The sequence below is a fragment of the Vicugna pacos genome, chromosome 13, assembly GCF_048564905.1.
Source record: "Vicugna pacos chromosome 13, VicPac4, whole genome shotgun sequence".
NCBI classification, from domain to species: Eukaryota; Metazoa; Chordata; class Mammalia; order Artiodactyla; family Camelidae; genus Vicugna; species Vicugna pacos.
This window is the reverse complement of record NC_132999.1, coordinates 67,165,029-67,187,584: the sequence shown is the minus strand read 5'-3', so window position 1 is coordinate 67,187,584 and position 22,556 is coordinate 67,165,029. Positions and strand designations below refer to the sequence as shown.

General features: G+C 60.0%; 2 protein-coding genes across 5 annotated transcripts; both read right to left on the bottom strand.

The window, feature by feature from the left end:
• Nucleotides 1-2,195: 2,195 nt before the first annotated feature.
• On the bottom strand, nt 2,196-6,735 carry C1QTNF12 (C1q and TNF related 12). Of its 3 annotated transcripts, none has more exons than XM_031673464.2 (8): nt 6,286-6,735; nt 4,123-4,239; nt 3,933-4,044; nt 3,695-3,846; nt 3,179-3,383; nt 2,850-2,940; nt 2,565-2,643; nt 2,196-2,374 (listed from the first exon to the last, which is right to left on the bottom strand). In XM_031673464.2, the coding sequence occupies exons 1-8, from the start codon at nt 6,451-6,453 to the stop codon at nt 2,276-2,278; spliced, it is 1,023 nt and encodes a 340-aa protein (XP_031529324.1). In that variant the 5' UTR covers nt 6,454-6,735; the 3' UTR covers nt 2,196-2,275. The 3 variants fall into 3 exon arrangements, with proteins under 3 accessions (XP_031529324.1, XP_006197031.1, XP_072831968.1); XM_006196969.4 differs by having other exon boundaries at nt 3,179-3,287; XM_072975867.1 differs by lacking the exon at nt 4,123-4,239.
• A 2,270-nt stretch (nt 6,736-9,005) lies between these two features.
• UBE2J2 (ubiquitin conjugating enzyme E2 J2) lies at nt 9,006-21,995 on the bottom strand. 2 transcript variants are annotated; one of them, XM_072975676.1, is made up of 7 exons: nt 21,804-21,995; nt 17,543-17,673; nt 15,130-15,170; nt 10,867-10,969; nt 10,646-10,784; nt 10,209-10,289; nt 9,006-9,659 (listed from the first exon to the last, which is right to left on the bottom strand). In XM_072975676.1, the coding sequence occupies exons 2-7, from the start codon at nt 17,671-17,673 to the stop codon at nt 9,375-9,377; spliced, it is 780 nt and encodes a 259-aa protein (XP_072831777.1). In that variant the 5' UTR covers nt 21,804-21,995; the 3' UTR covers nt 9,006-9,374. The 2 variants fall into 2 exon arrangements, with proteins under 2 accessions (XP_072831777.1, XP_072831778.1); XM_072975677.1 differs by lacking the exon at nt 21,804-21,995 and adding an exon at nt 21,495-21,638.
• Between the last annotated feature and the right edge of the window lie 561 nt (nt 21,996-22,556).

Sequence of the window (22,556 nt, the reverse complement as noted above, 5' to 3'; positions counted from 1 at the left end):
GCCCAGGGCCCTTTAGGGGTGCTGCAGACCCTGGGAGCTGAATGAGCACTGAAGCTTGAGTCAGTCGCCGGGAGATGGTGTGGCTGAGAAAATGATGCAGTTGGGGCAGGGAGTGGGCTTTGAGGGGCTTCACCCTGCACTTAGCCCCTTGTCTGCACTGGGAGCCCAGCCTGTGTCCTTGAGGGCAAGTCTGGGCCTGGGGCCTAAACCCCAGGCCACTCCAGCTCACTCCCCAACCCTCCTAGAGCAGCCACTGCTGCCTATCCGGCCCCCCATTTCTTTGCTCCTGTACCCCCAGCCCAGGGGCTCAGTTGGAAACTGCACATTCCAGGGGAATTACAGCTAAGTGACTAATGACCTCCGATTAGGGGGCAGAAACAGGGACAAAAATGAGACAGACCAGGTGGTGGGGGGCAGTGGAGCCAGGGTGTCGGGGCAGCCCCCTCCCCCCCGCCGCCCACCCCTTCCCAGCCTGGCCACCTGCCTGCGGGAGCTCTGGGGTGGCCGGCTTACCCTTCCTCTCCTCATCTCTCGTCTCCTTATCTCCTGCCTCCCTACTGGCGCTCTCACAGGGCCCAGGTCCCGATCTCTGTCATCACAGCCCCTGTAGCAGGTCTCTGGGCTGGCTGGGGTGGGGACACTGGCTGGTGTTGAAGGACCGTCAGGAGAGCCCCCGGGTGCAGCGAGGCCCCAGGCTGGGCGCTGGCCACCATCCCTCAGCATCCCAGTGACTGCACCTGGGTAGTCCCGCCAATGCACAGCCTCTGTTTCCCCACGTAAGTGGGTGGGGAACACTCACTGGTGCCCGCGGCCAAGCTGGACTCCGGACAGCAGCCCCAGGAGGCCTGGGCTCCCAGAGCCCCACATAGGACCATGTAATGGGAAGCAGAGGGCAGTGACCTCGTCCCAAGCCTCTGCCTTCACTGCGTGCCGCTCCCCCCACCCCCAGCCTCCCAACAGCGACCCCAGTGTGGCATTCACGTCTCACCCTTGCAGGCGGCTAGAACATTCCACTCAAACTTGGCTGGCGCCTGCAGCCACTGTGAAGCAGAGAACTTTCCCCAGGCCCCTCAGCCCCTGCTGCCACCCCAGGGGAACCAGGGAGAGAGTTGGGGACGGGTCAGCGGCCAAGCCCGCTGCTGCATGGACTGGCGCCCGCCTGGCACCAGCGTCTTCCTGCCTCATTACCCAGCCGGCTGCGGGGAGAGTCCCAGGGGGAGTGGCTGGGTAACAGCCCTCAGGTTCCAGCCTCCACCTGCCTTACTTCCTACCCCTGCCCCTGAGCCTGCAGACCCTGGAGCCCCTGCCCTTCCCTGCTCAGCCTTGGAAATGGGTCTCCAGACTCTGCTGAGCCCCATCCCCCAGGTGTGCGTGAAGGGGTCAGGGGCCTGGCCTCCGCTCTCCAGGTGAGACCACCTGCCCAGGGCCCAGGTGCCAACCAGAGATGGTATCTTGGCCACTCTGTAGAGACCCTGACGTCCCAAGACCAATTTACATTCTTTGGTCTGGGTTTGCCAGGGGCCACAAGAGGTGGGGGCAGGGGCCCGAATCCGCATGACCCGCAGGCAGGGCCTTAGAGGCCCATCTGGGCAGCTCTGATCCTGTCTTTGGGTCAAGGAGAAAGTGGCGAGAAGTTTCCTAGCGGGTAACCAAGGAGACAAGAGCCCGCTAGACCACCCCCAGCTCCCTGCCACACATGCCGAGCTCTGCGCCCCTAGGCCGCAGGGATGCCCTCCAGGTTTACACATGGTGCAGGTGGCCTGCGCGCACGTCCTCTCCCCACCTGCCCCACAGGACTGGACCCTCTTGGGGGCAGCCCGCCTCATAGCACAGCACATGGCATCTGGCCACTGTCCTGTGGGTGAACATAGGTTGCTGCCCCCCCAAGGCTGGACCAGCCCTGGACTAGCGGAGGGGAGGTCCCAGGCCGTGGGCAGGGCTGAGCAGGGGCCTGGATAGACATCTGTCTTTGTCCACAGAGTAAACATGGCCCGCAGCAGGTGCAGGGGCCATGGGGGCTGCACCTGGGCTGCCAGGGTGCTCAGCTGGAACCTCTGCCTTCAGGGCAAAGCCCAGAGCCACACTGTGGCCCAAGGAGTGTCCTGAGGTCGGGTCCCTCCATGGCACACTTCGGCCCCTGCCCTCTCCCCAGCTGCCCCCATGATGATACAGTGACCAGGCGACAGGTAGGGCTGGGGGCTCTTTATTGCGATAACCACAGGTCTACCAGAGGGCAATGTGGCAGGGCAGCTCCCCTGCGGCCCTGTCAGTGTCGTCACGTGCCCACGAGCAGGCCGGAGAAGCTGGAGCCACTCTGGATGGTGAGGGCCAGCCCGGAGCCGTTGTCCATGAAGACAGAGGCATACTGTCCAGCCTGTAGACACCCCACAGTGGACGTCACCACCCTCAGGGCCCCACCAGGCAGCATCCGCCCCAAGCCAGGTGGGGCCCAGGGGTCCTCAGTGGCCACAGGGCCAATGTCTATCCACTTGCTGGGCTGGGTGGTGCCCAGGCTGAGGCCGAAGGCTCAGGACCCCTCCTGCCCCACTGGCCCCTGGCCTCACCTGCAGCTGCAGCAGCCCCTGCACGTGAACCGTGAAGACCCGGCCACTGCTCTCCAGGCCAGAGATGGCCTCCAGGGACCTGGACATGGTGCAGCAGGGGGAGGAGGAGGGCATAGTGGCTGTGGGGCTGGGACATCCCCACGCCAGTGCCCAGAGACCCGGGTGATCCCACCCCAGTGCTCAACACAGTCCTCTGTGTTTGGGGAAGCCCTGCACCCTCCATGGGCAAGACGGTCCCCTGCCCCCTCAAGATGTCCCCTGTGACCCCCACGAGGGCCCACTCACGTGTGGCGATGGCACAGGGACTCGATGCAGACCAGCACCCGCACCGTGTCCCGGGCCCGCAGCCGTGCCCTGCCCTGCAGCTCCCTGCAGTCTGCGGAGACAGGCCTGTCTGCAGCACCCTTAGGGAGGATGGAGCAGAGGGCACGGGGCGGGGGGGCTGGGGGGCTTTGGGGCAGGTTGGGGAGGCTGGGGTGGAGACTCGTCCAGGCCCCCAGTGGAGCTGGGGTGGAAGCAGGAGGCATCTCTACAATGGGACCCAGGCCTGGGGCCCCGAGAGCCAGTCCCCACCCACCCGCCACATGGGCGCACCCTGGCCCGGCCCCGCTCACCCACGTGCAGGCTGGCAGAGAACTGGAAGATGGCAGTCACTGGGGCTGTGAACCGACCAGAGGCCAGGCTCAGGCCTGACCCCCGCAGGAAGGCGCCCTGGGCAGCGGGCTGGAGGAAGCAGGGAAGAGCAGGCTGCGGAGACAACTTGCACACCCAGCCTGGGGGAGGGCTTGTGGCCAACAGCCCCAACCCAGCAGGCCCCACCTGGGCAGGATGGAGGAGTGACCTGTGCATGGGACGTAGGCCCCAAGAGCCCTCCCACCCCCACCCAGGGAGGGTATCCCTGCCTCCAGGCCACCTCAGACCCCACTCCAAGTCTTGGCACTGCATGTGTATGCCTGGGGGCCGCCTCGTGGTAGCTGTGGGCCCTGCTGACCTGTGGGGGCCCAGCCAGGATGCTGTCTCCAAGCTGACCGCTGTTGGTCATGAGTGTGCGCAGGGGATGCCCCTGGAGGCAACCAGGGCTTGCTTGGCCCCTCGGCCCCCACCCAGGCCCACCCCCAATACCCACTCACGGCTTGGAAGCCCTGCAGCTCTACCAGCGTCTTCGCATCCACCAGCACCGGGCCCTTCAACCGACAGTGGAAGGCCTCGGCCACCAGCCATCTGCCCATCCCCTCGGGCAGCAAGGGGTCCAGCAGCCCCAAGAACCGACGCTCAGTTGCCTCTGTGGGGACAGCTCGGGGTCAGCGTGGGATCACCTCCAGAGTGACCTCCTGACCTCTGGGAGGAGAGGGTGTGGGGGTGGCCCACCTTTCAGCATCTCCCGGAACTCCCGCAGCACAGCCTCCTGGGTGACTTCTGCGCCGGGGGGTCCAGGGGGTCCCGGGGGCCCAGGAGGCCCTGGGGGGCCAGAGAGGCCTCGCTGGGAGGAGGCAGGAGAAAATGAGGATCCTGATGGGACCCAGAGCCACCTGTCCCAGGCTCAGACCCCAGGGCTCACCGACATCTTGTCCCGGCCTCGGCACCGTCTCTTTGCAGCCCCGTCATCTGGGCGCCGGACAAAGTTTAGCCATGTCATGTGGGCATCTGTGAACTGAGGCCCTGAGGCCTCAGGCAACTGAAGAGGGGGACAGGGCTAGTGTGTTGACCGCCAGGCCCCGCTGGGTCCTGCCCCACTACCCCCTGCAGAGATTGGGGAATCTCAGGGCCCAGGAGCCCCAGGCAGGACTCGGCACCCACAAGGAATATGGCTACAGGGCACTGCTGGCCATGCCGGGGACACAGGCCAGATCCTGATGTTGAGGACCTCGGGTCTGGTTCTGTGCTGGAGCAACCTCAGCCTCTCCTGCTGCACCCTGTTTCCGAGCAGATGGGCACACACATGGACACATGGGGCAGAGGCAGGCAGTGGTGGGCAGGGGCAAGTTTTCTAGGGGCCTTCCCTGGAGCTCCAGAGCCACACTGGTCCAGGGAGGAATGGTCACAGGCCCTACTCTGTACTGAGCACTGAGTGTGCAAGCTGGCAGCCTTGGCACGCCAGCTGGCCCTGCTCCTCAGCCTCGGACCCTGGCCACCTTGCTGTTGGAGCAGGGGCCGAGAAGGGCATGGCCAAGCTGACCTGAGACGTGGCCCAGCCCTCCAATCATGCCTTCTAAGCCCTGTTTCTGCACCAGGACCACGGGAGAGGCAGGAGCACCCCAGACCCAAAGTCAGAGGAGGAGACAGCATGCTAAGTAAGGGGGCATGAGCCCGGTCCGCATGCCAAGCTCAAACAGGAAGTCCACAAAATGGCCAGGAGCATAGTAGACACTGGCCTGGCAGGAGACAGCCACTGCCACAAGGCCACTCTGGAGTGCCATCCAGGCAGGGCAAGCCAAGGGGTCCTGGCCCAGGTCCAGTCCAGTGGCCAGTCCTCAGCCCCAAACACAACAAAGGGCTGGCTCCTGGGCAGGCTAAGGTTCCTTCCCAGCAAACCAGACAGGCCTTTACCCTGGAGGGCTCGGGGGGGAGGGGGTGGGAGCACCTCCCACCCTGACCTAGGCCCCAACGGGGAAGGGAGAGGAGCCAAGAGCTTTCGAATGTTCCGGTCCTCGCACCGCTGCTGTCTGCCTGTTCCTCTGGCCGCCACCGACCCTAGCCACGTCTGAGGGCCCAGGGGGCAGGTGGAGGAGGAGCCACCCACAACAGGAAGGGCAGGCGTCCAGAAGTCTGGGGCAGGCCATCCTGGGCGAGTGCCGCATGGCCTGGGACAGCCCCCACGGAGGCCCCTCCTGGACAGAAGTCCACCTGTTTGCCACAGGGCAGGGGCACGGGGTGCCGGCAGGGTGGAAACTGCCACCAAGGACCCCTCCCCTGGGAGACTGGCAGGGATTGCCCAAGACCTTCCATGCCTGCCCCAAACCAGCTGGCCACCCACCCTTCCCTGCCTGCAGGGCCCGAGGACTCACTCTCCTCAGCCTGCCCATCTGGAAAACAGGGCCTCGGGCTCCAGCGGGCCGCGTGGGCTGAGAGCAGCCGGGCTGGCCGCCACGGAGACGCCCTTGGGAGGCAGCAGCCCAGGATCAAAGGCTTGGGGGCTGGCAGGGGGCCTGGTTCCTCTCCCAGTCCAGCAACCGGCAGGCCTGTGCTGCTGCAGTCAGCTCCAGGACCCCTCAGGCGATCCCCAGCCCAAGAGTGTGGGGACCTAGGGCTCAGTTTCCTCTCAGAGGGGACCCCAGGGGCAGGCTGAAACTGGAGGACTCTCAGGCCTGGAGCACATCCCCTGCCAGAGGCCACAGTGGGTGCTGGCTACCCAGCAGGGGGTCAGGGCAGGGACCTCCAGGAAGCACAGGGTCCCAGGAGCCTGGGCCTCCCCTGGCGGCGGCAGCTGCAGCGGGAGTGGTGGGGCACCCAGGCTCCAGCGGGGTCTGAGCCAGCTGCCTGGGGCTCCTCCCCGAGTGCTGTTACACCTAATGGCAGCAGGTTGCTCGGGGCTTCAAAGGGTTCAGGGTAGCCCAGCTGAGAAGCCCCTCTGCTCCCTCAGCCCCTCCCTAGGCTCTGCTGCTGTGGTTCCTGCCCAAAGCCCCACCCCACACAGACAGGGAGGAAGGCCCAGAGAGGAGAGCCCCGCGGGCACAGCCTGCTGGGGGAGGATGATGCCCACGTGCGCCTGGATCACGCATACCTTGGGGAAGCCTGGTAGCCCCTCGCTGCTGGACGTGGTGGCGTTGGGGGACACCAGGCGCTGGCCAGGCTGCCGCAGCCTCTTGGGCTCCCGCCGTGCCCCGACGACCCTGAGGAGCTCGAGCTGCGGCCAGAGGAGGGCCATGGCGGTGGCCCAAGCCCAGCGCATGTTGACTGGCGGCTTTGGACCCTGGCGGCAGTGCAGTGCTGTGAGCCCAGGCGCCAGGACGCACTCAGAGCCCCAGCATAGGGGCGCAGCCCCGGGGGACACCTGGCCGCCACGGGTGCATGTCTGCACAGGACGAGTGGGGGCTGCCTCACAAGGCCGTAGGACGCACTCCCGTCCTGTCCCGTCCCTGCAGGCTCTGCCGATCTCCACTCTCTCTCCTCGCGAGCAGTGCCCTTGCCGCCCTTGCGGCCGCCAAATAAATCCTCCCCTCCTCCCCAGAGCTGGCGGGCTCCAACAGGGAAGGCTCACGTGGGATGATCCTCAGCCTCTTGGGGCTCCCAGGCCAGCCCAGGGGCGTGGATGGGGGCGGAACCCCCGCTGACCACCCGCCTCCCACTTCCACTGCCCAAGGGGAGGGGCTGTGCCTCCCCAGACCCCCTACCCTGCCCCTTCAGGATGGGGATGCACCCCACCAAGACCCACGGGTCAGGAGGCCCCAGCCACAAGCCACGCCCACGGTTGGCAGCTAAGGGCTGGGCCGCCCCAGAGATGAGCCAGGTGGGGACCATATGAGTGCCGTCCCCCCAAGAACACGTATGCTCCCTCCTGGCTCAGGTAGAGGCGGCCACCTCTACAACAGTGGCCAGTCCCAGGGAATCCTGAGCTCATTCTTAAAGTCTCAGCTCCTGCAAGTGTCTGGCAGGCAAGTCTGTGCCTTCAGGTCACGTTGCGGAAGACCCCTCTGTGCCCCACCGGGCTGGAACCCTCGACGTGACCTGCATCCTGGTGGCCTGAGTGTGCCGCTGGCAATTCGCAGCCGTGACAGGCAGCCTGTGGACACTGCAGCTGTGCTAGCCTCCTCCTAGGAGACCAACAGCAGGGGTTGGTCCTCCGGGACCCGGCACCACCCCAGCGGGTGCTGGACCACCCAGGTAACAACCAAAGAGAGCCTCTAAAGTCGTCCACACCTTCCGGCCACAGCCACCAACTGCCCCACGGAGGAAAGGCTCAGGACAGCTGCGGGTCCTCCTCACCCACCCGGCCCGGAACCCAAGATCCTGATACCCTGACTCCCCGAGGAGGAAGGGACATTGTAGCCCCCAGCCCGGCCCCCACTCACTCCCTGCACCCAGGAGCGGACGAACCCTCAAACCCAGGCATAGGGGACTTCTAGGGGAGAGACACAGGCCCAACGGGACAAGATCTTTTATTTCGGGTCACGTCAGACAGCAAGCTGCCATGGGCGCCAGGGGAAGGCTCTGTACAGCTCGGATCTGCTCCCATGGCTGACCAAGGGTTTTTAAAAGTTGAGATTTCACACATAGAAGAAAAACAACGTTTATCAAGTTAACTCTATTTGCTAAACATTCTGACTCCCAAGGAAGAGCCTCAGGAAACATGGGAGTGTCTGGACAAGCCGGCAGCGGACAGAGGGGAGGTCCAGCGTCCAGCACAGCCTGGCAGAGCCACACACGTGGGGATCTGGGCCCAGCAGTGCAGCACCGCCACCAGGGTCCACTGTTGGTCACAGGACGCCAGTGCAGTGGCAGACACAGTGCCTGAGGCGCCCACAGGCCAAGCCAGCGCCCGCCCACAGGCTACCCCAGTGCGGGGCCGAGAGGCAGTCACGTTTCAAGACTCCAAGAGCACAAAATTTAGGAACAAAGATATAATGCAAAACTTTTCACAAAAGCAGGCTGAATACACACAAGTGGTAAATCAAAGAGCAATTTTAAATAAATTGATCCAAAAATAAAGAATGTCAAGAATGCACAGTCGCCCAGCTACACTGCTGTTTCCTGCCAGCCTCCAGAGCGAGGTCACAGCGTCTCATCCGGTGGCTCCCAGACACAGCACCTTCCAAACACCGTGCAGGTGAACTCATTAAGCAGAGACGTGGACCAGGAAGACATCGGCAATCCAGGGAATCACAGGTCCCAAATCTGAGACGAAGCCCGCCGGCTCTGCCCTGAACCCAGCCACATCCTTCCCAGTAGCTTCTCCCTCTGACGCCCAGTCCCCCACGTCGTCTTCAAGGAACCTGACATGGATCAGCTGTGAAAAGGAATGTGCGAGCCTATCTTTAGGGCAAACCAAAGATCTGGACCAAGTGTAAGGGAAGCCCCAAGTGTACAGAGCCTGCCTGGAGGGTGGGGCCCCATGGGGCTGCTGGGGGTCTCCACCCTCCACCAGCGCAGGAACCGAAAGACCCCCTGCAGCACGCAGGAGCCTGGAGGAGGCTGCGGGGTGAGGGGAAGCCGGCAGCATGACCAAGAGGGCCAGGCAGCTCAGCCCGATGCGTTAAGACGACAGCTTGTGGTCACTGAAAGTAAGCAGATTGTCAGCTTCAGCAAATCGAAGCACACGCGCATTAGAACCTGCTTTGTTCTAAGTGAACACAAACGTGTTTTAAATGCCGAGACCAAAGCCCAGGTCCCCGACCTGCCGTGCTGTCCCTGGCCAGCTGGCCCCGGGCGCCCCCGCCATGCCCCTCGAGACGCCAGCCTCTGCCTGCTAAGTCAGGGTCCCCAAGACCAAGAATGCACGCAGTGTTGGATAGGCATGGAGTTTTATATTTTTAAGTGACCAAATCTAATAAAATGAAAAACAGGTTACTAAAACAGGTTCAAAAGATAATACAGGAAATAAGCTATAAAACCAAAGCGTGCAGCCTCCTCATGGACACAGAGCCCCACAGCCCCTGACAGACCCCAGGACGAGAACAGGGGCTGGGAACCCCATGTCTCCTCCAAATCCAAACCACACACTCTGGTTTCTGTTTTCCTTTTAAAGGTTTTAAAAAAGCTAACCCCAGGAGTCAGAAGGGTTGGGCCCGTGTCCGGCAGCACGTCCAGCCGGCCCGCGTCGAGCTCGGCCCAGCGTCCCTCGTTTCCGACCACCTCTGCGGGTCGCGGCGGGGCTCACTCCTGCGCTATGCTTCTCAGCACGTATTTGACCGTGTAGGCAAAGGCCGCAAATCCAACTATAACAAACAAGTTCGCCAGGGCACCACCCAGGAGTCCGTGGTGCCGGTTGGCCTGCTGGAGGCCTGCGAGGTGCGGCCCGGCTCCCGGCACGTGCCCGTTGAGGAGCGGAAGCCCGTTCTGGCCGTGGTGCGTCTCCCCGTCAGGAACCACGTCCGGTAAGGGGAGAGCCTGGGGTCTGCTACTGAGCTCGTCTTGTGCTTTCTGTTTTTGCTTAATTTCCTAAGAGAAAAACAGCAAGAAACAAGGGTTGGTCTAGACAAACTGGTTCCTTCAGGACCAGGAAGGGTCTCGAGTCAACCACAAAGACCCTGCCAAGTCGGCAGCAGCAGCTCGTCCTGTTTACAGATGCAGAGCCAAGTGACCTGTCAAACCACCGAGCCTGCGCCTCTCGACCCTGGACCGAGCCAGGCGCAGCGGTGCTGAAACACCACAGCCCCGACCTTGTGCGGCTCAGCCACGTTCCCAGTGGGCATTCTGGCCCGCACACCAGGACCCTTCCCACCACTCCCGGCTCACCCAGAGCCTCCGCAGGCCCAGCCCCCGACCCCCGACCTCTCCCCACCTTGGACCCACCATCTAAGCCAGGTGCCTTGAGGAGGGGGCCTTGAGGAGGGGGCAGGTCTGCTGCGGCTGCCCGCGTGCACCCCGCCCCCGTGCTCTAGGTCCGCAGCGCAGGGACACATGGGAGCACACGTTCTCTTTGGAAAGAACTGAACTGAAGTGTTCCTAGCACGGGGAAAGCCAAACTGCCAACTTTCACCTTCTTACCTCCACAACTTCAGGAAATAATTCACAAAAGACTTTGTCTTTTAAATTAAACACTAAACTTTGTGCAGCCAGTTGTCTTTTCTAGGAAGAAAGAAAAGGGAAGTATCAGCCTGAAGGCGAATTTCAAGTCTGCCACATTCTGAGACAGAGCGCTTCACTATGAGGGCTGCTGTAGCCCTGCCCTGGGAGGCGCTCCATGAGCCTGCTCCGCACAGCAAACCAACCTGCAGGTTCACAGGCTGCTTATCTTCCTGTACCACCACGTTAGGCTTGGTTCCCACATAAAACAAAAGAAAAAACAAAAAAAAAAAAAAACAGGCACCAAGGAGCAGCCGTCCTGACTGGGCGTGACAGCTGAGGAGGAAAAGGGCCCCGGAGCGGAGGTCTCTGCAGGGGTGCCCAGGCCCCCCCTCCACGAGCCTGGCTTCCACCCTCACCATGAAGTCCGACGTCTCTATACTGCCCAGGGTGGGGCCCTTCTCCACCATGAAGCTAAGGAGCCCCGTCAGGATAGTGGAGACAGACCAGGCTGGGTTCCACGTGTCCGGGTGGAAATCCGTGATGGAAAGACACAGCCTGAAAGAAAGGGACCCAGTCAAAGTGGTGCACGCTCGTCACGACCCCAGTCCGCTTCAGGAGCACCGCAGGAAGACCTTACCGCGTGTTGCACTTAAATCTTCCATTGGGAGTTATCATATAAATACTAGGAGGTTTAAAAGGAAATTCTCTGGGAAAAATTAGTTTTCCATGATAATAGCCACCTGTATCAAAACACAAGAAGCCTTGTTATTGTCCTCAGCGTGACAGCCCACACTCCCCTCAGCCTCCCAGCCCTGCCACCCACCAGCCTCACAATCCCCAAGCCCACCAGCCAACCTTCCTGAACACACACATCTTGCTGAGGTCTCACTGGGGATCGTGACCACCAACCAAGGGGGAGCCCTTGCCCTCCATGGCTACCGCACACCCCTCCTTGACCCTTAAGCACCCCCTCCCCAAGAAGAGCATCTGGACGGACCCTGCACAGGCTCTCCACTGGCCCCACGTCCACCCCAAGAGTGGTCCCGTCTCTCCCGTGCCACCTGATTCTCCTCCACCAAACGACACCCAGAAGCAAGTGAGCCCACCAGTCTCTCCCACCTTAAACACAAAGACGAGTCTGACCACCCCCCCAACCCTGCCCACTGCTCCTTCTGCTTTACGTGAAATCCCTGACCTACCAGCCATCGAACACCCCGCCGGGGCTGTGTGACCACGTCTCAGGCTCACAACCACCTCCAAGCACCCCCACCCCACCAGCTCTCCCCTCGGTACCGTAAATGACCCTCTAACTGGCACCTGCACCTGGACTTCTGGAACCTTCCTCAAACGCCAGACCTGTGTGCTGACCATCCAGGTGACACTGCCCCAGCAGGTCCAAGATGGAATGCATGCTGTTTCCCAACAGCAACTCCATCCTTGTAGTTACTCAGAGTAAAATCTGGGAAGCTCCCTTGCCCCCAGATCACACCCCTCCATCAGCAGTCCCATCAGCCCCACCTCCAGCCAATCCAGCACCCGGAGCTTCGGGTGACCTCACAGCTTCCACCCCTGCCCACCCAGCCTGAGGTCGCACTGGTCATCCCCAGTCAGCGCCTCACACGGTTGCTCTCAGGGCAGCCCTGAGAGGCTGCGGGAAACGCAGACCCTAGGGCCTACCCCAGGCTGGATGAGCAGAAGTGCACTTGACAGGCTCCTACGCACATGTGCGTGCGTGCACGTACAGTGAGGCTGGGGGGCGCTGCCATGTCCCCCCCAGGGTTCCCTGTGGCCCCCCAGCACATCCCGCCCCAAGGATGGGGATACACAGGTCCGTAATCACCACAGGCCTTTGCTCCGGCGCCACGCCAGTGGTGAGGCGTGCTCCACCCCCCACCCCCCACTGCCAGTAGTGGAGGGCTGACCAGAGCCAGTGTCACCTGTAAGGCCACCTCGACAGGAAGACAAGCCGACGACCGAGGGACAAACTCTAGAGGGGCACTCAAAGCACACCCACCCTCAGAGCCAGCGAGAACAGCCAAACTGGAAGACGAGCAGGAGGCACAAACAGGCACTTTTCCCAGGAAGGAGCGGGAGCAGCCCGCTGCACTTCTCAGCCTGATTGGGACATGGCTCCAACAGTGGGGACGGGCACCCTCCTGCGGAGGGGAGGGAGGGGGGAGGCAGACCTGGCCTCCTGGGCAGGAGGACCCACCGGCAAACAGGCCTCTGGACACTCGCAATGACCCGGCCCTCCTACCTCGTCATCCACCTGAGAAATGCAACCAGCATGCCAGGTGAGGTCGCACATACCTGCCTGTCCTCAGGCAGGACCCTGCAGGTGCGAACCAAGGGGCAGAGCCGCAGGCAGGGACACGGCCGGGGAAGCCTGCCACCCTCCCCACACCCAGATGTGCTGCTCTGAAGCGCAGACAAGAGATCCAGGGAGGGGTATCCTGAGGGCATGAAGAAGCCAGGCAGGGCTCTACTCGCCTGCCCTCTGGGGCACTTGACCCCTGGCCCGCAGCTCCTTCCTGCTTCTTTCCAAGTGTCTGTGGTGGTGGTGATGGGGCAGGGGGGGCCCTGAGCCAGATCCTGGGACAGGAACCACCGAGAGGACCACGGCCCTGAAAGGCTGGGCTCGGAGGGTCGAGGGAGAAGCATGCCACACTTCCTCCACTGAACTGCTTTTGCAACGCAGTCAGAAATTCCGTGGCCCAAGTTCTGAGGGGCGATCCTGGGCTCTGCTCTGTCCCATGGACCCACATCTCCCTTCAGACACCATACCATCCAATCAACGGAACTGCACTGCAAGTCTCAAAATCGGGCAGAGTGACTCTTCACATCTTATTATTTTAAAAAATTATTTTAGCTCTTCTAGGTCCTTTGTTTTTCCATGTAAGTTTTAGAACAACTTTTTAAAATAAGCTTGTGCATGTCTACAAAAAACTGTTACGGTTTTGACGGGATGGTGTAAAACCTACATTGCCTAACGGGAAGCCCATGTGAACCATAAGACGTGTGTCTGGAGCAGCACCAGCTTGGAGCCCGGAGCAAGGACAGGCTCAGTGGGCAACCAACACAGAGCCAGACAGACGTGGAGGTGGGAGGGCAGCCACGAGACTGGGAAGGAAAGGCCAGGACATCCAGAAGTCAGAGGAGCAAATGAAGGGGAGGCCAGAGTCCACACAGGTCCAGACACTGAGGCCTGAGGGCCCTCTATCAAACATGGTAACTTTGAGGGTCCCTAGGAGACCCTGATGAAGGCAGTCAGCAGAGGGTGGAGCTGCAGGGAACAAAATGTGGCCGAGCTGAGGAGGGGACAGGCAGCAAGAGAGGGCAGAACAACAGGTGCTGAGGAGAAAAGGGGAAGAGGGGCAGTAGAGGGGAGGGGGGAGGGGCAGAGGGGGAGGGAGGGGCAGAGGGGGAGGGGAGGGGCCGTGGAGGGGAGGGGGTAGTGGGAAAACCTATCTCTGAAGGGACTCTTTACAAGGTCTGGAATTTTCACAGCCTGAGGACCAGGAACAGCAGAGAAACACGCAGCAACAAGAACAAGATGTTGGGTCTGGAAAGGCAGGGACTTTTACTGAGAATGAGAGGGGCTGGGGGGGGGGGTCAAGGGTCTCCTGCAGTCCCAGCCCCTACACACCTCCTCCCCCGCCATCTCCATCCACCCCTGTGCAGGCGTCAGCCTCATACACCAGCAACAGTTCAGGCTGGTCTTGGGGGGTGGGGGTGGGGAGCCTGGTTACACCATAAATGTTCGCTATTGTTGACAAAATACTAAAACCACAGAGAACAAAAAAACTTAAAAACCTAGCACAATCCTGCTTGGGAGAGAGACCCCTGCTCCTCCCTGAGGTCTATTCAAGTTGGGCAAACACTCAGCACGTGTTCACTAGGCACTTCACCACGATGTGCACAAGCTGTCCGCAGCCTGGCTTCAGCCCTGCTGCTGGGAACCCCACACAAGGCCATCACCAAACTCATCACCCTGCTGTCGGGCATTTGGGGGTCCCCAATATAACACTCTAGTAACATACCCAGCCTACAGATACGCTCCTGCACGCGGGTTTCCCTAGGACAGATCATCCCAGAACAGGGATTCCTGGGCCAGAAGACCAGTCCCGTAAGGCTGGTGACACGTCTGCCAAACTGCCCACGGTGCTCCTGAGGGTCCAGAGCGCCCACACTCCCTCCTCAGCAGCATATCCAGTGACATCGTACGCAACCCCCTACACGTGCATAGACAAGAGTGTGCCCCTCTGGCCACTTGAAGTCAGGGGCCAGGGGCCAGACAACCGCCCACCTGGCCACAGCTCTGCCCTGGGCTCAACCTGGCCCAACCCTGGGCTGGCACTAGGCTCCCCTCAAGCCCCCGGAGACTCACTGACTGCCAGCTCCAAGGTCTACTGTGCAGACACCAGAGGACACTGGGGGCATCACCTGACCCAGCAGGTCCTGCAGCCCCCATGTCCCAGCGCCCTATCCACACTGGGGCCCGCGGCTGACTCAGACGGCTCAGAAGAGTGAGCACTCAGAAAATGACCTTTTGTTCCTTTGACAACATACATCCTGGCCTGAAAAACAGCAGGATACCAGCCACATTTTACTTTTATCCAGTCCATTCTCAGAGCTCTGATCCCACTGACACTGGACATACTTACAAAAATCCCTGAAGACCAAGACATGTTGCAAAACCATCCTCTGAGCAAACACTTCTAGGACTTGGGGAAAACTACAACGAGCTCCAAGTCAGTCGTCTCACTGACATGCACACAGACAGAGTGGTGTTCACAACTGACACACATGCACAGAGAGTGGCGTTCACAAGCAGAAGGTGCGTGGTCTGCTGGGGGCACAGAAGCTGCCTCTCGTTCCATAACTCAGGGCAAAGACTTACCTTCATAGGGGGTCATCTCAGGGCCTCGGACCACATAGTGCCTGAGGAAGGAAAGAAAATCAGTTGGCTTCAGTGATGGAAGACTCCAAAATCTGAGTCACCCCAAGGCCAGGGTTTCTAGGGCCAACCCGATGCTCAGCAGTGAAGTGAAGCTCAAACCCAGCCCGGCTACGCAGCTCCAAAGCTCTCCAGTCCCTCGTGCTGCCGTAACGGATCAGAGACCGTGTCCTCCAAATCTTCACAAAATACTCTGCAGCCACAACAAAGTAAGCAAAAAGCTAATCCCCTCTAACCAAAAATCAAACAAGTTTTAACTGCACAATTTATTCTTGAGATGTACTTGAAAACCAGTATCTTTCAGTGTGCCCCAGTATCACGCTGTAGCTAAACCGGGACAGCCATAGCCGTGAGGAGGCTGTGCCCCCAGCACCAATGTCCTGGAAGAACCAGACAGCCTCAGAGGGGCTGTCCTCTGGCAGCAGGGACCGGGACAGCCCGTGACTGTCACCAGTCCTCACACGGAGGAAGCCTCAACCAGGAGCAGCCACCCTGGACTCCCATCTTCCACACAAATAGAGGAGGCTTCAGCTCTACGTCGAGAAAGGTTTGAGCTTGTAAATTTTCAAAGAAAACAGAAGTGCACAAAGAAGAAAGAACTAACCAAAAATACCAGATAAGACAAAACTGCACACATGCTGGTCCCTCCAAACACTGCTTCCCACCAGGATATTCTGACATCGGGGATCATACCAGCCCTGCTACCGGCTGGCTGATATATTTCACTCAAGAAATACTGTCATCCCACGTCAGCGGGTAATGAACACACATGGGAACGGTCCTTAATTGGTTACTGCTCCCGATTCCTGTGCCAAGTGTGAGGACACTGGGAAGGACTGGTGAGCAGTGCCCCGAGAGCGTCCAGCAGCCCTGGGGCGATACAGTGAGAAACACTGGGAGGCCAGGCCTCTTCCCAAAAAGCACTCTCTTCTCCCAGCTGAGAGGACAGACCACCATAGCCGAGCAGAAGGGCCTGCACACAGGGCCCTTCACTCTGTCCTCAACTGGCAGCTGGGAACTGGAATCCAGGGGAGTCACACCATCTCGATGGCACCTAATCTGTTGGCGCAAACAATGTGGTTAATGCTGACAGGAAGCCTGCTTTCCTGCTGGGAGTCTGGAATATCAGGAGACACCAGGCAGGGGTGCCCCGTGCCCCGGCCTCAACCGAAAACGCTGCTGCCAGGTCGGAGGGGCTTCCTGGTAGACAGCACCACACACGTGTTGTCACAGGTGACGGGACGCACAAGCTCCAGTGGACCCCACCCTGCACCTCTTTCCCTCACTGGCTCTGCTCTGTCTTCTCACTGCAATAAACCTTTGCGGCAGGTCCTCCCAGCACATGATACAACCTGGAACCCAACTCAGCTGCAGGAGGGGTTCCCCACACAATAAGGATGTATCAACTACCACAGAACTGTCCTCCATCGGACAATGATGTCCTGGGAACCACACCTGGTTTCTGTCATCTGGGGGCAGGGAGAGCTCTGCCAGCCTCCCCTGAGAACCCTCCATCCCACTCAGAGCTGGCCTTTCTCTGTAAGCTGAGGAGGGTAGACCCAGAACCCTTGAACACCTCTCCAACCTGGAAAACACTTCCTTTTAACTCAGTTAAACCTCTTTTCTCTGGATTAAAAAAAAATTAAAAGTTCTTGTTAAGATTAAGACATAAAACCCTTCAGGGGAGGGTACAGCTTAAAAGCGTGTGCTTAGCACGCACAGGTCCAAGGTTCAATTCCTCAGCATCTTTGTGTAAAGAAAGAAACCTAATTACCTCCCCCTAAAACAAAAAACAAACAAAATAAAAAAAAAAGTAAGTAATGAATCGTTAAAAATAAATAAAATAGAATACCTTCCAAACAAAGAGAAAATGCTCCTAAACACTCCTGGCAGCACGGCAGTGTCGCAGGAAGGAGCTGCTATAAGCACAAGCCCATGAGGCCTGCAGTGCGGCCATCAGGACCCTGGAGGCTCTGTCACCAACTCTCCAGGGAGGACAGGACACGCACGGCACCAAGGAGCAAAGGGCAGAGGAGAAGCATCCACACACGGAGCTTTTCCTCCAAAAGCCGGGAGATCTGCAGGCCCAAAGCCTCCCCTACAGACCCTACAGGCCCAGTGCTCCCGCAGGAAGGACCCTCCCTCCAGCCCCAGCGTGCAGGGGTCAAGGAGAGCCCCGCCACATCCCCGGCTGCTATGCATTACGATGATGACCAGAGTGTCTGCAGGCCTCAGAGTCCACTCATACCTGAAAAGGGTGAGGGGCCCCTTTCCCGCGCTGTGATGGGCCCACCCAGCCCGACCCCAGAGAACCCAGCTGATGGGGGTGCAGCTGAGGGCGGACACAGCGCCTTACCACTCAAGAATGTTGGAAGGGAGGGGCTCAGCACAGATGTAAGGCACAGGGTCTTTCTTAATTCGAAGATAGTCCTGCTTGAGTCGCTGGGTTGCTGTTGTTGGAGCTCTCTTACTGCTGTTGTTGCTCATCTGTGGAAAGCAAACACCGCCGTTTACAAAGAACAGAGGCCCTGATCGCCTTCGCCACCCACAGCCTCAGCCGCCCTGGGTCCGCCATAAGGTCTGCACCCAGCACTCCTGCTGGCTTCACCCTAGCCACCCAGAGTCCAGGCCCGTGGGCCATCTTGACTTGCCCACCCCCTCAGACACCGGCAGGCCTGGCAGGTTCTCCTTTTCCGGCTACTACCTTCGCCTACGTGACGCCATCAGACGCAAAGGGTAAGAAAACCCTGCAGCCTCACTCCTGCCCACAAAGAACTAGACGGAAAGAAAGACGTCCATTTCCAAGGGTCATAGGGGGATGCACCCAAGCAACCCTGGACGTCCCTCCAGCTCAGGGCTGGGCAGCGCCACGCCCAGGGAGGGGCACCCACGGAAACATGCCCCCACCTCCGTGCCTCCAGCTCAGGGCTGGGCAGTGCCACGCCACAGAAACGAGCCCCTACCCCGTGAGAGCCTGCTTACCACTGGTCACAAGAGGGTGGGAGGAATGGGGAGTGGAGGAAGAGCCTCTGACACTGGAGAAAGAGATGGAGACCCCTGAAAGACTCGCACATGCTGGGCAGAGGGGCAGGAGTGCCTTCCAGGGAGAAAGAACGACAGGTGGGCAGACGCTAGCACAGCAAGGTGTGTCTGGTGGACAGCACTGGGTCACTGCATCAGGAGCCAAAGCAGGGACTGGCAGCTGACAGGCTGGCCAGGAAGGCAAGGCCAGGCCGTCAAGCAGCACTTCAGAAAGATTTTAGGCTCAAGTCTTAAGGCAGATTAGATCTTCTGTTAGAAAGGTCACTCTGGTGGTTCAGCACAGGACGGATGGGACAGACAGGACAGCGTAGGAGGGACAGGAAAGGCAGGACAGTACCAAAGGCGGGGGACCGGGAGTGATGGAGCGGCCATTGTTCAAGAGAAGAGACGTGGCCTGGAGCAGGGAACCCTGGGACACCTCAGCTATGCTCCAGAGGTGGGAAGCGGGGCGGGGATGTGGAAGACAGGACTCCCCACTCTCACAGGCCCCAAAGCAGCTCCAACTAGACCTGCTTAGCGTTAGTACTTCTTAGCACTTGACGTTAGTAGTACTCTCGTGTGAGAAGCACAACTTCACACAATGTAAGATGGAAAAGCAAAAAAGTTCTACGAAAAATTACGTGTGAAAGCCACTGGTCCAAGCCATGGTGGAGACAGATGACGCAGAGTGTGTAGCACAGAGATGGAAAAGGGCAGAAAGCGCATCCAGGGTGGAGGGGACACAGACCGGATCTGACAGGAAGGGAAGAGCCATACCTAGCCCGCTCACCTCTGAGCACCCACACTCTGCCCGAGTGTTCCCAACCCACCTTGCTGCAGCGCCTGGCATCGGTGGCCAGGATCTCCACTCAGACCTCCCTCACCATGCCCGCCTCCTCACTCAGCCTGGGGCCTCTCACTCCCAGCTCCCAGGGACCACCACACGCTCACTCCTTCCCTCTCGTCAGTCTTTGCCCACATGACCCCACCAGAGGTCATGGCCCTGGCCTGGCTGAATTCTCCTCAGAGCACTCTCCCACCAGACTATGACGAGGGCTCAGTCCCTCACTGCACCCCTGGGGGGTCCTCCAGCACACATCATGGCCCAGACCTGATTCCTGCTCTGCTAAACCTCGGCTTCTCGCTCCCCCTCCTTCCCATCCCACCACACACACCCTGAAGCATGGTCCGTCCGTCTTCCCACAAGCTACCACAACAGACTTCCTGCTGGCCTCCAGGCTCTGGCCTCTCCCCATTCCGGCCACCTTGTACACTGAAGTCAGATTAACTTTCTCATCACACAGTTCTGACTGCAACCCTTCAGAACTCACCCAGAGCCAAGCACATAAATGTCAATGCCTCTCTCTGGCTGCAAAGTCCTCTAAAGAGCAGTCCCAGACAGCCCTCTAGTTCCTGACTCCTAAGGCCCCTGACACGGCCTGAGCCGAATGGCCTTCTCACCCTCACCGTACAGCTACCTTCCAGCCCAGACTCCACTGGCAAAAAAACTCACCTAGGCCCTCCCAAGCCTAGCTTGAAAGCTAGTCTCTTAAAAGCCTCCCTGATTCCCCCAGACTAAGGCGTCCCTGCAACCCAGCTCCACCCCACACAGGTGCCTGTCGAGCCCAGAAGACCCCACTGGTGTGCCTGTAGCAGGAGCAGGCTACACACCAGCCTGGAAGGGAGTGCTTCCTGCACAGCACTGCGCCCAAGCTCCGGCCCAAGAAGCTGAATAGGCCAGGTGTCACCTACTCACAAACGCAGCAACAATCCAAGAAGGACCACCACCCAGGACTTGTTCTGTTTCTCTCAGCTGTTTACCCTAAAGTTAACACTCATCCATGTACAAAACAATTGCCTGGATAACTCAAAGACAACTGTGTATGGATTCAGTTAATTGGTCGGACTGGACGCTTCACGGTTAGTGGACAGTCATACAAACTACATAAAACAGTTTCTGCCTGGCTGGTCACAAATGAACTCTTCTCTTGCTTTCAAAGGCATAATCTTGAGACTTCTACTCAAGATTCAATTCCTCAGTTCACTAAAAGGAAAGGGCTTCCTAATGACCCCTCTCTTGCCTCACTCAAAGCAGTGCCCTCAGGCTTGTCCAGGTGACTTCAGGTGAGACAGTTTCTCCCAGTTTTCCCCACATATATCGTCCACAGCATGCACACAGGTCATGAAGTGTGTCTCAGGCACCCCTGAAACCAAGTCTCCACAGACAGAGCACACAGAGTGTATTGCATTGAAGAAAATAGGGTACAGACTTTAAAAAAGAAAACAAAACAATAAACATAGTAAGCATGCAAAATTTCAGTACAGAAAAGCAAAAGGAAAGCAGTCTGCAACCCACAGACAGCGACATCGCAGTGCGTTCAGTGCACGCTGGGGCAGTCTCTGTTCTGCCAGCACCCTATTCCCTTTCCTCTAGATGTCCTCCCGCTCAGCGTCCGCGCACTCCAGTGATGCTGGGGCAGAGACCTTGGCCTGGCCCGCCAGACGGGCACGTGACACACCAGTGGCCAGAACATTCACGGAAGTCTCTTCCGTCACCACCAGGACTGCTCACAGGCTGGACGGAAGCCCAGGCTGACGGAGACAGCCCCACCACCACTCACACACCTGCCTGAGAATGGAGCCGCCCAGAGGTAGGCACAGCCGAGATATGCAGGTTACTGGCTACAAGTTCTAGGCACCAGGACCCAACCTTGCCTGAAGACATGCTGGACTTTTCAATTAAGTGAGACCCTGAAATTCCTTTCTGTTTAAGGTAAATTACACGAAAGGTCACTCACGTGGAAAGTACAGAGCCCTGAACCACCTTCGTGGTGTATTCTGTGTACTTATTAGCTCCATTCCCACTGAGCTGTTGCCTTACCTCTCTGTAGCAGTTTCATGCCTGGACAGGGCAAGTAGCTGGGAATGAATATGAATTAAATACAAGCCAGCTAACTGGCCTTAATTAGAAACGAGGCTACACCCTTACACCTGGACAGAGGTGAGACGACGCAGATAACCAGTAGATGTGGACAGGAGGGTACAGCTGAGGCACTTGCCCAGGGCCCGCTCTAGCTGGCCGGCGATGGAACCACCCGACTCCGCTTCCCACTCTTACTGCCTGGACTTTCCCTCAGTTACCACCTAAAGCGCACGCCCTTAGGCACACTCATTCGTGGTGGGACTTGTGAAGCAGTATGCAGTCCCAACTGCTCAGGGTTTGAAGCGGCGGCAGGCTCAAGGCAGCCATCCTGCCCCAACACGGATTCCCAGGACACGTTACAAACCAAGCTCTACGCCGGCTCGTCCTAGCGGTGCCCGCAAGGTTGCCACTAACAAGAGACTCCTCCGTGGGACATTAACCGTGTGGCTAACAGAATGCCCAAGGTGGCCGAAAGACGACCCGGCCCGAAGCCCCGGGCGCCCCGCCGTAACCGACCTCGGGTTCCGCGCACGGAAGCTCCGAGCCGGGCCCCGCGAGCGTGGATGGGGCGGGGACGGACCGTGCGAGGGGCCCCGCGCCCGCCGCTCGGGCCGGCTCCGGCAGGGCGGACGCGCGGCCGAGGCCCTGGAGCAGGCCCGCGGCACGCGCTCACCTCTTCCCGTCGCCGCAGGTGGGCCGCCGCCGCGCTCGGGCTCGCCGTGGTCGAGGCCGGAGCAGGGAGCGGAAGAGTGGGGCCCGCGCCGCACAGCCGCACCGCGCCGGGACCGAGCCCACCTGACCACCGCCGCCGCCGCCGCCGTCGCCTCCTCCTCAGCTTCCAAGATGGCCGCTAGAGGGGCGGGACCGTCCCCACTTCCGGTTCCGGGGCGCAGTTCGCCGTGGGTGGCCGCTCTAGGCGACCAGGCGGACGTAGCCGGCGTCTCGCTGCCGCCTCCGGCCCCCTGCGGCGGAAACAGTCTGCGCGTGCGCACTGGCGGGCAGCTCCGCGGGGCGGATCCTGAGCCCCGCGGCGGTCTGATTCGCCAGCCATGGCCTCCTGGTTCGAACATCCCTCCGCCATAGCTCTGGCTGGCTGGTGGCTCCGGGGGCAGTCACCGGTTGCAAGGGTCCCGGACCCCCACGTTCCCTCCTCACGATCTCCGGCCTTCCCCGGGAAGACAGGCCCACTTAAAGGGTGACCCCCGCGGCGCCGGCGTGAGCCCCGCCCGGGTTCACCAGGACCTCCACTGTCCCTACGGCCCCCTTTCTAAGGATCGGCCCAGTCCAGTCTGGGGGGTCCTAGTTCTTGTGCCGACTTAACAGGAGAGTGTGGGAGGCACGCGGGGGCCCCAGGCCCCAGTGGCAGAACCACCCGGGGCCCCTGAGATTCAGGTCCCAGGTGGCTTTGTGTGGCCACAGTGAGCGA